Below are 13130 nucleotides of genomic sequence, written 5' to 3'. Positions count from 1 at the left end.
AAACTGAGCGACGTGTCAACGATGAACGAGAAGAGAAGGTGAGTATTTCTCCTCGTTCACCGTCGCATCTAGCTGTCACACGCTACGATATCACAGTGTGTTGATTTTCTGGTCCTAAAGAAGAGGTCTTAGACCTTGAAACGCGTAGACCCATGGAATAAAAGATTGTTTAATTTATCAATATCTCCTTCTGGATTACTGGCGGATTGCGCGGGTTTAACCCCTTCTCCCTCTCCACTTTGAAGTCTAAAACACGTGGGGCCGCAGCAGCCGCCATTATCTCATGCTATCTGTGGTGGTTGTGACCTCTCACAACCTCAATCGGTGAGTGCATTTACCATTTGCTAACCGTGTGTCTAATCTGGTAAAACCCTATCAGCGCTTCTCTTTTCTAGCTTATCTACACGCTACGATATATCAGACGATGGCGGATGTGTGTCACTACCGACGTGAACCCGACGACATATCACCCGATATATCGTACCGTGTGACGCCGGCATAAGGATGAGGAGTCCTGGAGGAGATGATCCGGCCGAGGTCGCTAAGGACAAGAAGTCCTGGGGTTGAAGGCCTGGCTGAGGTCACTAAGGACAAGAAGTCCTGGAGGTGATGATCCGGCCGATATCACTAAGGACGAGGAGTCCTGGGGGGGACGATGTGGCCGAGATCACTAAGGATGAGGAGTCTTGGAGGTGATGATCTGGCTGAAGTCACTAAGGACAAGGAGCCCTGGAGGTGATGATGCGGCCTCTGCAGAGCCCTGAGGTGATGATTCGCCCCCCGCAGAGCCCTATTCTCACATCATCCCATCTGCCTGGGATCAATCAGGAGACAAAAGGATCTGCACAAGCCTCTCACACAGAAGATCGGAGTCGGGTCTCCAAGATGTTTGGAACAACCTCCTGGCGGTCACCAAATACTGCATTGAAGATTTCTGGTTTTGTGCCTGTCGCACCCCAGGGCTATGGGGTGCTCGGTCCCAAGCCTGCTTTCACTGGGAAGTGTCACGGGTGTAATAGCCGGTGCCTGGTTCCGTGACCCTGGGGGTCACTTTTAAAAGGGGAATATTTACAGGGATTATTAATAAAGTTTTTGTCGTGACGCCATTTGCGGGTTGCGGCTATATGGATGGAGCCGCCGCTGCACAGTCTCTCACTGCTGGAGCTGATGTTAATGGCAGCCTGGATGTTGTGGCCCTCTGCAAGTAATTCTGAGCCCCAGGGGGTAAATGATGGTGTGGATGTTTATGTCCTTTGATAATACTGGGGTGCGGAAAGAAGGTAGGCCACACAAGGGACTGCAGTGTAACTGGTTCTTTACTCACAGAGATGTTGCTTGCAACCCAATGGAGGATGGTCCTCACCACTGGTCCCCGTAGTTCCAGTGCCGGTGTGGTGACCTGGTGGCTTCTTGCCCCTGCAACTGTCTCTGGTTAGTGGGTCCCCGTGGCTTGGAGCGTCTGGGGGTCCCCTCCTGGTAGTCTTTCAGTCTTAAGGGTACTTTACACGCTACGATATCGTTAATGATTTATTGTCGGTGTCACGTCGTTAGTGACGCACATCCGGCGTCGTTAACGATATCGCTCTGTGTGACACGTACGAGCGACCTTAAACGATCGCAAAAGCGGACAAAATCGTTTGCCGTGGAGAGGTCGTCCTGAAACCAAAAATCGTTCTCTGCTTAGTAACGATGTTGTTCCTCGTTCCTGCGGCAGCACATATCGTTGAGTGTGACACCGCAGGAGGGACAAACATCTCCTTACCTACCTCCACCGGCTATGCGGAAGGAAGGAGGCGTCCCGCTCATCTCTGCCCCTCCGCTTCTATTGGACGCCTGCCGTGTGACGTCGCTGTGACGCCACACGACCCGCCTCCTTAGGAAGGAAGCGGGTTGCCGGCCAGAGCGACGTCGCAGAGCAGGTAAGTGCGTGTGACGGGGTTAAGCGAGGTTATGCGCCACGGGGAGCGATTTGCCCATATTGCACAATCGCCGGGTGCGGGTGCGATCGCTTGCGATCTCGCTAGCAAGATCACAATGTGTAAAGTACCCTTTAGTCCGTACGGCAGGCAGTTTGAACCCTGTTGGGTCGGTTCTCTGTTCCCAGTCCCAGGTTCTCCCATCACTGCTGTGCCCCGAACTCCTGGATGGTCCCCTTACTGTGCATAGTTTATCACGTCTGCCTGGAGCATTTTCCTGACCTAGGGCTCTGCACCCCGTCGGTGCTATGGTTCCAAGAGTACTCCACTGTACTCCTTCGGCAACCACAGGCTGAGCCTGACAGGTCACTGCTACACTTTCCTGTCAGTACGGTTACGTCCGTCTCCTTTCACTTCCACTTACTGACTGTCTGACCCCTCCTCCCTGGTTGTCATCTGGTGGATTGGATCGGTTCCACCCCCAAGTGGCTAACCAGTGGGTCCAACCCTAGCCTGTCACCAGTTTTGGGGGGGGGAACAGGCATTGTATGAATGTTTTGGTGTTACCGGCACTGGTCTTCTGGGTCCCTGGGGGTAGGCCCTGCATCTCTGACAGGATGCAGTTCCCTGTATCTCCTGATGGCTCAGGGGCGCTACATTCACTCACTTTCCATTTTGTTACTTTATAAAGATAAACTATTAACACTATTTTTAGTGCCTTTTTTACTTTGCAGCATTTTTTATTGGTAGATCAATATCTGAAGTGTTCAGACGTGTGATCTTCAGGTGAGAAGGTCTATAGGCAGATAGAGATAACCATGTCTGCTGGTCCTCACTCCATTGTTTGCTGATCTGTCTACAGACATTCTCGCCCCATTACTTATCTCGGGGGTCTCTTGCCATACCTTGGACTTCTATTCTCCATTCTTCTCGCTATTCTGTGACACTTTGTCTTATTTCCCCTTCTGTCCCCTAATATAAAGCCTCTTCTTCCCTCCTTTCTGTGTTTTTCCATCTTTATACATTTTTAGCTTTTCCGCACACCAGGCTTTTCTCCATACTCTTCCCTTTTCCGCCCCCATTGAATGTATATTTGATCCTGAAGAACATGTGTCTGAGGCTTCTCCCCTCGTCTGAATCACCCTCCTTATTATATACTTCTATATACTTTATATTTTGACGTTTTACAGCCACCATTTATATTGATTTTCTGTTATTTATTTGCGCACTCAGATATACCTGGAGAGACTCTTGCTACAGTCGAAATGTTGTGTTTTTTACGATCCAGATGATATTTCCTTTGCGTCGTCCATGTCTCCTGGATGAGGTGACGTTTTGCCAATATCACCAGCTCTTCTGCACACTGGGGGGTGGCCCTGTGCCTATTGTCACCGATGTGCCAGTCTGACCCTGTGGGAATTAGTAATGGAGCAATAGTTTATTTCCCGGATCCGTACATTCCTTTCCCAAGAAGCTGCAAAAACCCTAATACATGCCCTTATTATCTCCCGCCTGGATTATTGCAACCTCCTGCTCTGTGGCCTCCCTTCTAACACTCTTGCACCCCTCCAATCTATCCTAAACTCTGCTGCCCGGCTAATCCACCTGTCCCCCCCGCTACTCCCCAGCCTCTCCTTTCTGCCAATCCCTTCAGTGGCTTCTCATCGCCCAACGACTCCAGTTCAAAACACTAACCATGACATACAAAGCCATCCACAACCTGTCTCCGCCCTACATCTGTGACCTAATCTCCTGGTACCTACCTGCACGTAACCTTCGATCCTCACAAGACCTCCTTCTCTACTGCTCTCTTATCTCCTCTTCCCACCATCGCATCCAAGATTTCTCCCGTGCCTCCCCCATACTCTGGAATGCTCTGCCACAACACATCAGACTCTCACCTACCTTGACAAGCTTCAAAAGGAACCTGAAGACCCACCTCTTCCGACAAGCCTACAACCTGCCGTAATCCTCAGCCTGATATAACACCGCACAATCAACTCTACCCTAACCTACTGTATCCTCACCTATCCCCTGTAGACTGTGAGCCCTCGCGGGCAGGGACCTCTCTCCTCCTGTAGACTGTGAGCCCTCGCGGGCAGGGTCCTCTCTCCTCCTGTACCTGTCTGTGCCTTGTATTGTTTATGATTATTGTACTTGTCCCTATTATGTATACCCCTTTCACATGTAAAGCGCCATGGAATAAATGGTGCTATATTAATAAATAATAATAATAGTTTCAAATGGGAGCAGAGGGGGATTCTCTCTATTGGAGCCCCCTCTAGTGGACACAGCTGAGACTTACACTACCAGCATTAGTAAAAGTCAATATTGGGGGCTCCCAGCAGAAGGACCCCCAGCTATAATGATCTATAAAATAGACTTACACCACCAGCATTTGCCAAAGCCAATGTTGGGGTCTCCCATGAGTAAGACCCCCAGCTATAGGGATCTATAAAATAGACTTACACCACCAGCATTTGCCAAAGCCAATGTTGGGGTCTACCAAGAGTAAGACCCCCAGCTATAGGGATCTATAAAATAGACTTATACCCCCGGCATTAACCAAAGCAAGTATTGGGGGCTCCCAAGAGTAGGACCCCAAATTATAGGGATCTATAAAATAGACTGACATCACCAGCATTAGCAAAAGTCAATATTGGGGGCTCCCAAGAGTAGGACCCCCAGATATAGAGATTTATAAAATAGACTGACATCACCAACATTAGCAAAAGTCAATATTGGGGGCTCCCAAGAGTAGGACCCCCAGATATAGGGGGTTCCTATAAAATATGAATTGATGAAATGGCGAGTACAAAGCACAAACCACAAGCAGAAAATACTACCCCAGAACCACAAGTGCCAGCAAGTCTCTGTGACCTCCGCTTGAACCCAGCCGTCCCCCTCAGTCCCCGGAGGTCGGAAGTTTGGAGGAAACAGGAGAAACTTTGTGTCTTTCAGGGGCAGGAGGTAAACATCATCTCTCCTGAGCGGGTGCTCCGGCGCCATCTTGTGTCCGCATTGCGGTACTGCAGCTCCGATCTATCGCTTCTCAGGTAAGAACGTATCCAATGATGTGTGATGATCCCCAAGAATTACACTGCGACCTCCAAAGTATTAACATACAATGGTCAGGAGTAAACACTGGGATCTTATATCAGCAAACAATAGTATAGTGGGGACAGCCACTGGCAGTCCTGGGGTTAAAACTAATCACATTACTCCTTGTAGGGGGGAGGGGGGTGGGCAGTGAGGAGGGTACTTATTCCAGTGTCCCCTTGTAGAGACACCAGAGCACAGCAAGGAGAGAACATGGAATTCGATATGTGGAGAGACTACCTGGGACTAAGTGCCAGCCTGAATACAGCCCTCACCAGGCAAGAAGTACCTGCAGATGCCACCAGCCAAGAAGTGCCAGCAGATGCCACCAGCCAAGTACCTGCAGATGCCACCAGCCAGGTCCCAGCAGATGCCACCAGCCAAGTACCAGCAGATGCCACCAGCCAAGTACCTGCAGATGCCACCAGCCAGGTACCAGCAGATGCCACCAGCCAAGTACCTGCAGATGCCACCAGCCAGGTACCAGCAGATGCCACCAGCCAAGTACCTGCAGATGCCACCAGCCAGGTACCAGCAGATGCCACCAGCCAAGTACCTGCAGATGCCACCAGCCAGGTACCAGCAGATGCCACCAGCCAGGTACCAGCAGATGCCACCAGCCAGGTACCAGCAGATGCCACCAGCCAAGTACCTGCAGATGCCACCAGCCAGGTACCAGCAGATGCCACCAGCCAAGTACCTGCAGATGCCACCAGCCAGGTACCTGCAGATGCCACCAGCCAGGTACCAGCAGATGCCACATGCCAAGTACCTGCAGATGCCACCAACCAGGTACCAGCAGATGCCACCAGCCAGGTCCCAGCAGATGATGCCCAGAAGCCTCTGTGCACAGATGTGGTGCCATGGTTGTGCCTGGCACAGGATGATACTCAAACAGCTCAGAGCCAAGGAGGATCCAAGAAGGCTGCAGAAAGTGGCCGATCCAGAGGAGGAAAGAAGCACAGGAGGTGCGCACTGCCCCCCGAGGACCCCGCTTCCCAAGACTCCCTGGAATATACACAATGTTCCTTCTGCAGGCACAATGGGGAGGCCGCCAGCCTGTACACATCCCACTGCCTGAAGGACCAGAAGGGGAAGGTCACCTGCCCGATCCTAAGGAGCTACATGTGCCCTCAGTGTGGGGCCACAGGGGACAAAGCCCACACAAGACGATTTTGCCCCCTCACCTCTGACTCTTACATGTCTGTGTACCACTCCACAGCCAGGAACCAGGAGGGCAAATATAACAAGTAGGTGCCACTGGGCACCATGATGATGAAAAGGACCTAAAGATCGCCTTCGAGTTCAGGCTCCCCCCCCCCCCCCCATATGCACCACCCCACCTGCAGGAGCCCAGATGTCTGTATACCACCCCACCTGCAGGAGCCCAGATGTCTATATACCACCCCACCTGCAGGAGCCCAGATGTCTGTATACCACCCCACCTGCAGGAGCCCAGATGTCTATATACCACCCCACCTGCAGGAGCCCAGATGTCTGTATACCACCCCACCTGCAGGAACCCAGATGTCTGTATACCACCCCACCTGCAGGAGCCCAGATGTCTGTATACCACCCCACCTGCAGGAGCCCAGATGCCTGTATACCACCCCACCTGCAGGAGCCCAGATGTCTGTATACCACCCCACCTGCAGGAGCCCAGATGTCTGTGCAACACCCCACCTGCAGGAGCCCAGATGTCTGTGCACCACCCCACCTGCAGGAACAGTCCAGATGACATCTGGTGGACCCTGGACTTTCATTTTGGCTCCTCGTCTGCTTTTTATTCTGCACTTTATTGTTTACAGTTGTGTTATATGTATATTTTTAATAGTTTTTAATAGTTCTTTATTTATCTGTTAATAGACATTTTGGTTGGGCACAATAGCAGCGGGCGGTGCCTGTCCTGTTATTTTACACCAATGTTACTAAGTAAAGCCCTTTCTATTGCTGTTCTTCTGGGTGCGGTGTTTTATGATTAGGCATTTGGTTTGTAAGGTAATCATGATCCGAATAATATTGAGAGGCACTACAAGTCCCAGCAGTCCCTGTACACCAGGATTCTCAGTTGTGCGCTGCGGCGACATTATATTATGAATAATATAAGACTTTAGAGAGGGAGGAAAAGTTGATGGGGCAGGTTCTGGTCCGTGTTCATTGTCTTCCTGCCCGAAAAGCGGCACCAACTCTGTATGTAAAATATCCACTATCTTTGGCTAAAAGCCCCCCCTCCACCCACCCCCCCCCCCCCCCGTTCAGTCCAGTGATTTTCCGTTTCCATTTTTCCCTTCCTTTCTTCCAAGAGCCATAACTTTTTTCTTTTTCCATCACTATAACCATATGAGGGCTTGTAGTTGTACTTTTGAATGACACCATTCATTCTGCCCTAGATTGTACTGGATAAAAGGGGAAAAAATTAAAAGTGCTGTGAAATTGCAAAAAAAAGTGCAAATACACAATAGTTTTGGGGGGGTTTATTCACCGTGTTCACTATATGGTAAAACTGACCTGGCAGTATCATTCCTCAGGTCAGTGCGAGTTCATAGACACCAAACATGGATAGTTTTACTTTTAACTAAATGGTGAAAATAAAAAAAAAAAATTGTAAAAAAAAATAAAAAAAAAAACCACACTTTAGTCACCATCTTCCAAGCCCCGTAACGTTCTCTTTTTTCGGGATCTGGGGCTCAGTGATGGCTTATTTTTTGCCTCTTGAGCTGAAGCTTTTAATAACACCATTTATGTGTAGATGTGATGTTTTGATCGCCTCTTATGGCATTTTAATGCAGTGTTGCAATGACCAAAAAAAGGTAATTCTGGTGTTTTGATGTTTTTTCTTGCTACATCGTGTACCGATCAGTTTAATTGATTTTATATTTTGATAGATCGGGTATTTCTGAATGCGGCGATACCAAATATGTGTATTTTTTTATGGTTTTATTTTCAATGGGGAAAAAAAAGACCAAAAAGAAAAACTCCTAAAACGATTTTTATTAAATATTCAATATTAAAATAGTAATTATAAAAAGCGTTATCGCTTCTCAAATGTGCACTCAGTACAGACCGGTGACGTGGAGTGAGTGCAGAAGAGGGCAGAGGCGATTAGTGAGATGAGTGACGGTATTTTGTGAGATGAGTGACGGTATTTTGTGAGATGAGTGACGGTATTTTGTGAGATGAGTGACGGTATTTTGTGAGATGAGTGACGGTATTTTGTGAGATGAGTGACGGTATTTTGTGAGATGAGTGACGGTATTTAGCGAGATGAGTGACGGTATTTAGCGAGATGAGTGACGGTATTTAGCGAGATGAGTGACGGTATTTAGCGAGATGAGTGACGGTATTTAGCGAGATGAGTGACGGTATTTAGCGAGATGAGTGACGGTATTTAGCGAGATGAGTGACGGTATTTAGCGAGATGAGTGACGGTATTTTGTGAGATGAGTGACGGTATTTAGTGAGATGAGTGACGGTATTTTGTGAGATGAGTGACGGTATTTAGTGAGATGAGTGACGGTATTTAGCGAGATGAGTGACGGTATTTAGCGAGATGAGTGACGGTATTTAGCGAGATGAGTGACGGTATTTAGCGAGATGAGTGACGGTATTTAGCGAGATGAGTGACGGTATTTAGCGAGATGAGTGACGGTATTTAGCGAGATGAGTGACGGTATTTAGCGAGATGAGTGACGGTATTTTGTGAGATGAGTGACGGTATTTAGTGAGATGAGTGACGGTATTTAGTGAGATGAGTGACGGTATTTAGTGAGATGAGTGACGGTATTTTACTTAAAATTAGTAGATCAACTATAGTAGTTGATGTTTTGGGGTAGTCGTATTAATTGTTATGGGGGGGTTGTTATCCCTCTCTATCACCTACCTACCAGCGGAGGTGCACCATACAGTATTGGGTACCCCCCACTCCTCGTTGTCTCACCCTATTCTATCCCTACAACCCGCCAGTTGCCAGGAAATCACCCACCACCAAAAGGAGGTTAAATATTATCAATTTCCTATGGTTACCATAAAAACAGGGTGAGACGACGAGGAGCCAAAACTTTATGGTGCACCTCCACTGGTAGGTAGGTGATAGGAAGGGATAACAAACACACCCCCCCCATAACAATTAATACGCCTACCCCAAAACATCAACTACCATAGTTGATCTACTAATTTTAATTAAAATACCGTCACTCATCTCACAAAATACCGTCACTCATCTCACTAAATACCGTCACTCATCTCACAAAATACCGTCACTCATCTCACTAATCGCCTCTGCCCTCTTCTGCACTCACTCCACGTCACCGGTCTGTACTGAGTGCACATTCGAGAAGCGATATAGCTTTTTATAATTACTATTTTAATATTGAATATTTAATAAAAATAGTTTTAGAAGTTTTTCTTTTTGGCCTTTTTGCTTTATTACTCCAGTTATTCATTCATTTTGGTTTATAATTTATTGTCAATGGGGTAAAGGGGAATTATTTAAGCTTTTATAGGTTTTTTTTCATATTTTTTTAAACTTTTTTTTACATTTTTTAATTGATTTTCTTAGCCCCCTTAGGGGATTTAAAGCTTAAAGCCGGTGTGTCAGCATCCCTCTGATCAGCAGGAATGCTGTTCTCCTGTAGATGGTGACACTGCTGGCATTCACAGGAAGTCAGTCATGACAGTGACAGGGTCATCAGCTGACCCTCGGCTGTCATGATAACCTATCGGTGCCCCGTGATCGCGTCACAGCGCTGCCAATGGCAGTGGAGAGTGGAGTGAGTGTTATATCACACTGTCAGAGTTTAACAGCACTATCTAAGGGGTACTTTGCACGCTGCAACATCGCCAGCCGATGATAGCGATGCCGAGAGCGATAGTCCCCGCCCCCGTCGCTCATGTGATATCTTGTGATAGCTGCCGTAGTGAACATTATCGCTACGGCAGCTTCACACGCACTCACCTGCCCTGCGACGTCGCTCTGGCCGGCGACCCGCCTCCTTCCTAAGGGGGCGGTTCGTGCGGCATCACAGCGACGTCACACGCCAGGCGGCCAATAGAAGCGGAGGGGCGGAGATGAGCGGGACGTAAACATCCCACCCACCTACTTCCTTCCGCATAGCCAGTGGAGGCAGGTAAGGAGATGTTCCTCGCGATGTGTGCTGCCGCAGGAGCGAGGAACAACATCGTAACATTGGTCGTTCCAAAATTATGGAAATGACCGACGCTACACAGATCGCCGATTTACGCCGCTTTTGCGAACGTAAATCGGTGCTTCTAGGCTTTACACGTTGCGACATTGTTACCGGCACCAGATGTGCATCACTTTCGATTTGACCCCGACGATATCGCAGGTGCGATGTCGCAACGTAAAAAGTACCCCTAAGAGGTTAGTAGGCGCAGGTGGATCAGAGATCCACCCGTGCCTTTTAAGGCCTGTTTCACACATCCCGCATTTCACCGGATTGCTGGATCCGGCACACTCCAGTACATTGTTAATACTGTACAATGGCATCGCGGTAAGCTCCGGTCATATGATAGCATGTGACCGGAGGTTGCCACAAAGCCATTGTACTGTATTACACTGTACTGGAGTGTGCCGGATCCGGCAATCCGGTGAAATGCCGGATGTGGGAAACGGGCCTAACTTCACGTCTGCTGGTCAGCTCAGTCAGATTGCCTCCCAATCCCACATTAATAGGCCAGACACAGCATTAGATGTATCAGTACGTCTAAGTTCCTGAAGGAGTTAAGTGCATACTCCTTGGTAATAAAAAGTAACTCCATATATGTACTGTGTGTCAGAAAACCAATAGAAGAGGGCCCAATACTGATACCTGCACTAGTAACTAACCTCTTCAATACTCACACTACCCCTTACTCTGTGGTACTCAACCAGTGACTGATCCATGGAGAGCTGATGTTTGTGGTATTTTTCTAAGGAATGTGTCCTTTATTGTACTCCATTGGGGAACTTGACTTCCTCCAATGCTGACCTCCATGGTACCTCATTAGTAATTGAGACTCCTCCAATACTGCCCCCTATGATACCCCACTAGTAACTTGACCTCTTCAATTCTAACCCAATTGTGCCGAGACCCTCTATAATGCCGACCCCTGTGGTACCCCACTAGGTAACATCCAATATCCTGGCCCAGTGCTGAACTTACCTCCTTATAGATGCCGATCACATTGGTCTAAAAAGACCGATCCCATATAATCTCATAGGTTTGTTATGAAACTCCAGGAAGGCATCTCATAGAAAACCAAAATTGACCCAGCCTATTGTTTTGGAGGGGGGGGCAACACTATCCGGTCCATCCGTGACCATCGTTGTGCTTGAAGGGGGCTGATTACTTATTGTAATAGCTAAGCCAGCCTCCTTTACCTTGAAGATGAATAGGACAAGAAGTAGAAGGTGGGTAATGACCTATACTAAGGTTTGGTCATTAATATTGATGCAGTGTAAAATGCCTTTAAAAGCGGATATTCGTCCTATTTGTTCAGCTGCCTCAGTGGTTACCACTATGAGGAACACTACATATTCTACCCGCGCTGCAGGCACATTGTGATCACTTTGTCTTGCCCTGTATGATCTGATCACAGTGTGCACACGGAAGGACGAATGAGGAAAAAAATAAATCAGTCATTGCCAGCGTTAATCTGTAACATCATTATATGGTTAAAAAAAGGCAACAAATAAATATAAAGCCGCTACATAGATGTCCAGCGAGACACGAGGAGGGCAGCGTCTCCGGCCTCAGCGATGTCACCAGCTCCACATGAAAACAACGGCAGACAGTATGGCGATATAAAAAGAACGGCGTCCACCGGGGTCACTTCTCACGCCGCCGCTTTCCTCTTCCTGGGGGATGTCGCACTCTCCTCAGCCGGAGTTCTCGATAAGTGCTCATAATGAGACGACTACAAGACAAGGAGGAGCAGTATTATAGCAGTTATATTCCTGTACATAGGGGGCAGTATTATAGTAGTTATATTCTTGTACATAGGGGGCAGTATTATAGCAGTTATATTCCTGTACATAGGGGGCAGTATTATAGTAGATATATTCTTGTACATAGGAGCAGTATTATAGCAGTTATATTCCTGTACATAGGAGCAGTATTATAGTAGTTAGATTCTTGTACATAGGGGGCAGTGTTATAGCAGTTATATTCCTGTACATAGGAGCAGTATTATAGTAGTTATATTCTTGTACATAGGAGCAGTATTATAGTAGTTATATTCTTGTACATAGGAGCAGTATTATAGTAGTTATATTCTTGCACATAGGGGCAGTATTATAGTAGTTATATTCTTGTACATAGGGGCAGTATTATAGTAGTTATATACTTGTACATAGGGGGCAGTATTATAGTAGTTATATTCTTGCACATAGGGGCAGTATTATAGTAGTTATATTCTTGTACATAGGGGCAGTATTATAGTAGTTATATTCTTGTACATAGGGGCAGTATTATAGTAGTTATATTCTTGTACATAGGGGGCAGTATTATAGTAGATATATTCTTGTACATAGGGGCAGTATTATAGTAGTTATAGTCTTGTATATAGGGGGCAGTATTATAGTAGTTATATTCTTGTATATAGGAGCAGTATTATAGTAGTTATATTCTTGTACATAGGGGGCTGTATTATAGTAGTTATATTCTTGTACATAGGGGGCAGTATTATAGTAGTTATATTCTTGTACATAGGGGCAGTATTATAGTAGTTATATTCTTGTACAAAGGGGGCAGTATTATAGTAGTTATATTCTTTTACATAGGGGCAGTATTATAGTAGTTATATTCTTGTATATAGGGGGCAGTATTATAGTAGTTATATTCTTGTACATATGAGCAGTATTATAGTAGTTATATTCTTTTACATAGGGGCAGTATTATAGTAGTTATATTCTTGTACATATGAGCAGTATTATAGTAGTTATATTCTTTTACATAGGGGCAGTATTATAGTAGTTATATTCTTGTACATAGGGGCAGTATTATAGTAGTTATATTCTTGTACATAGGATCAGTATTATGGTAGTTATATTCTTGTACATAGGGGCAGTATTATAGTAGTTATATTCTTTTACATAGGGAGCAGTATTATAGTAGT

The 13130-nt window shown here is 46.8% G+C and overlaps 1 protein-coding gene across 2 annotated transcripts in view; it reads right to left on the bottom strand.

The window, feature by feature from the left end:
* Positions 1-11335: 11335 nt before the first annotated feature.
* The window catches only part of BRME1 (break repair meiotic recombinase recruitment factor 1), a 28685-nt gene continuing 26890 nt past the window's right edge, over positions 11336-13130 (bottom strand). For both annotated transcript variants that reach the window (XM_075346650.1, XM_075346651.1), the window contains exon 7: positions 11336-11930. In XM_075346650.1, coding sequence (XP_075202765.1) covers positions 11843-11930 — 88 coding nt within the window. In that variant the 3' untranslated portion in view covers positions 11336-11842. The remainder of the gene's footprint in view (positions 11931-13130) is intronic.

This window comes from Anomaloglossus baeobatrachus, chromosome 4 (genome assembly GCF_048569485.1).
Source record: "Anomaloglossus baeobatrachus isolate aAnoBae1 chromosome 4, aAnoBae1.hap1, whole genome shotgun sequence".
NCBI classification, from domain to species: domain Eukaryota; kingdom Metazoa; phylum Chordata; class Amphibia; order Anura; family Aromobatidae; genus Anomaloglossus; species Anomaloglossus baeobatrachus.
This window is presented reverse-complemented; position numbering and strand designations above follow the sequence as displayed.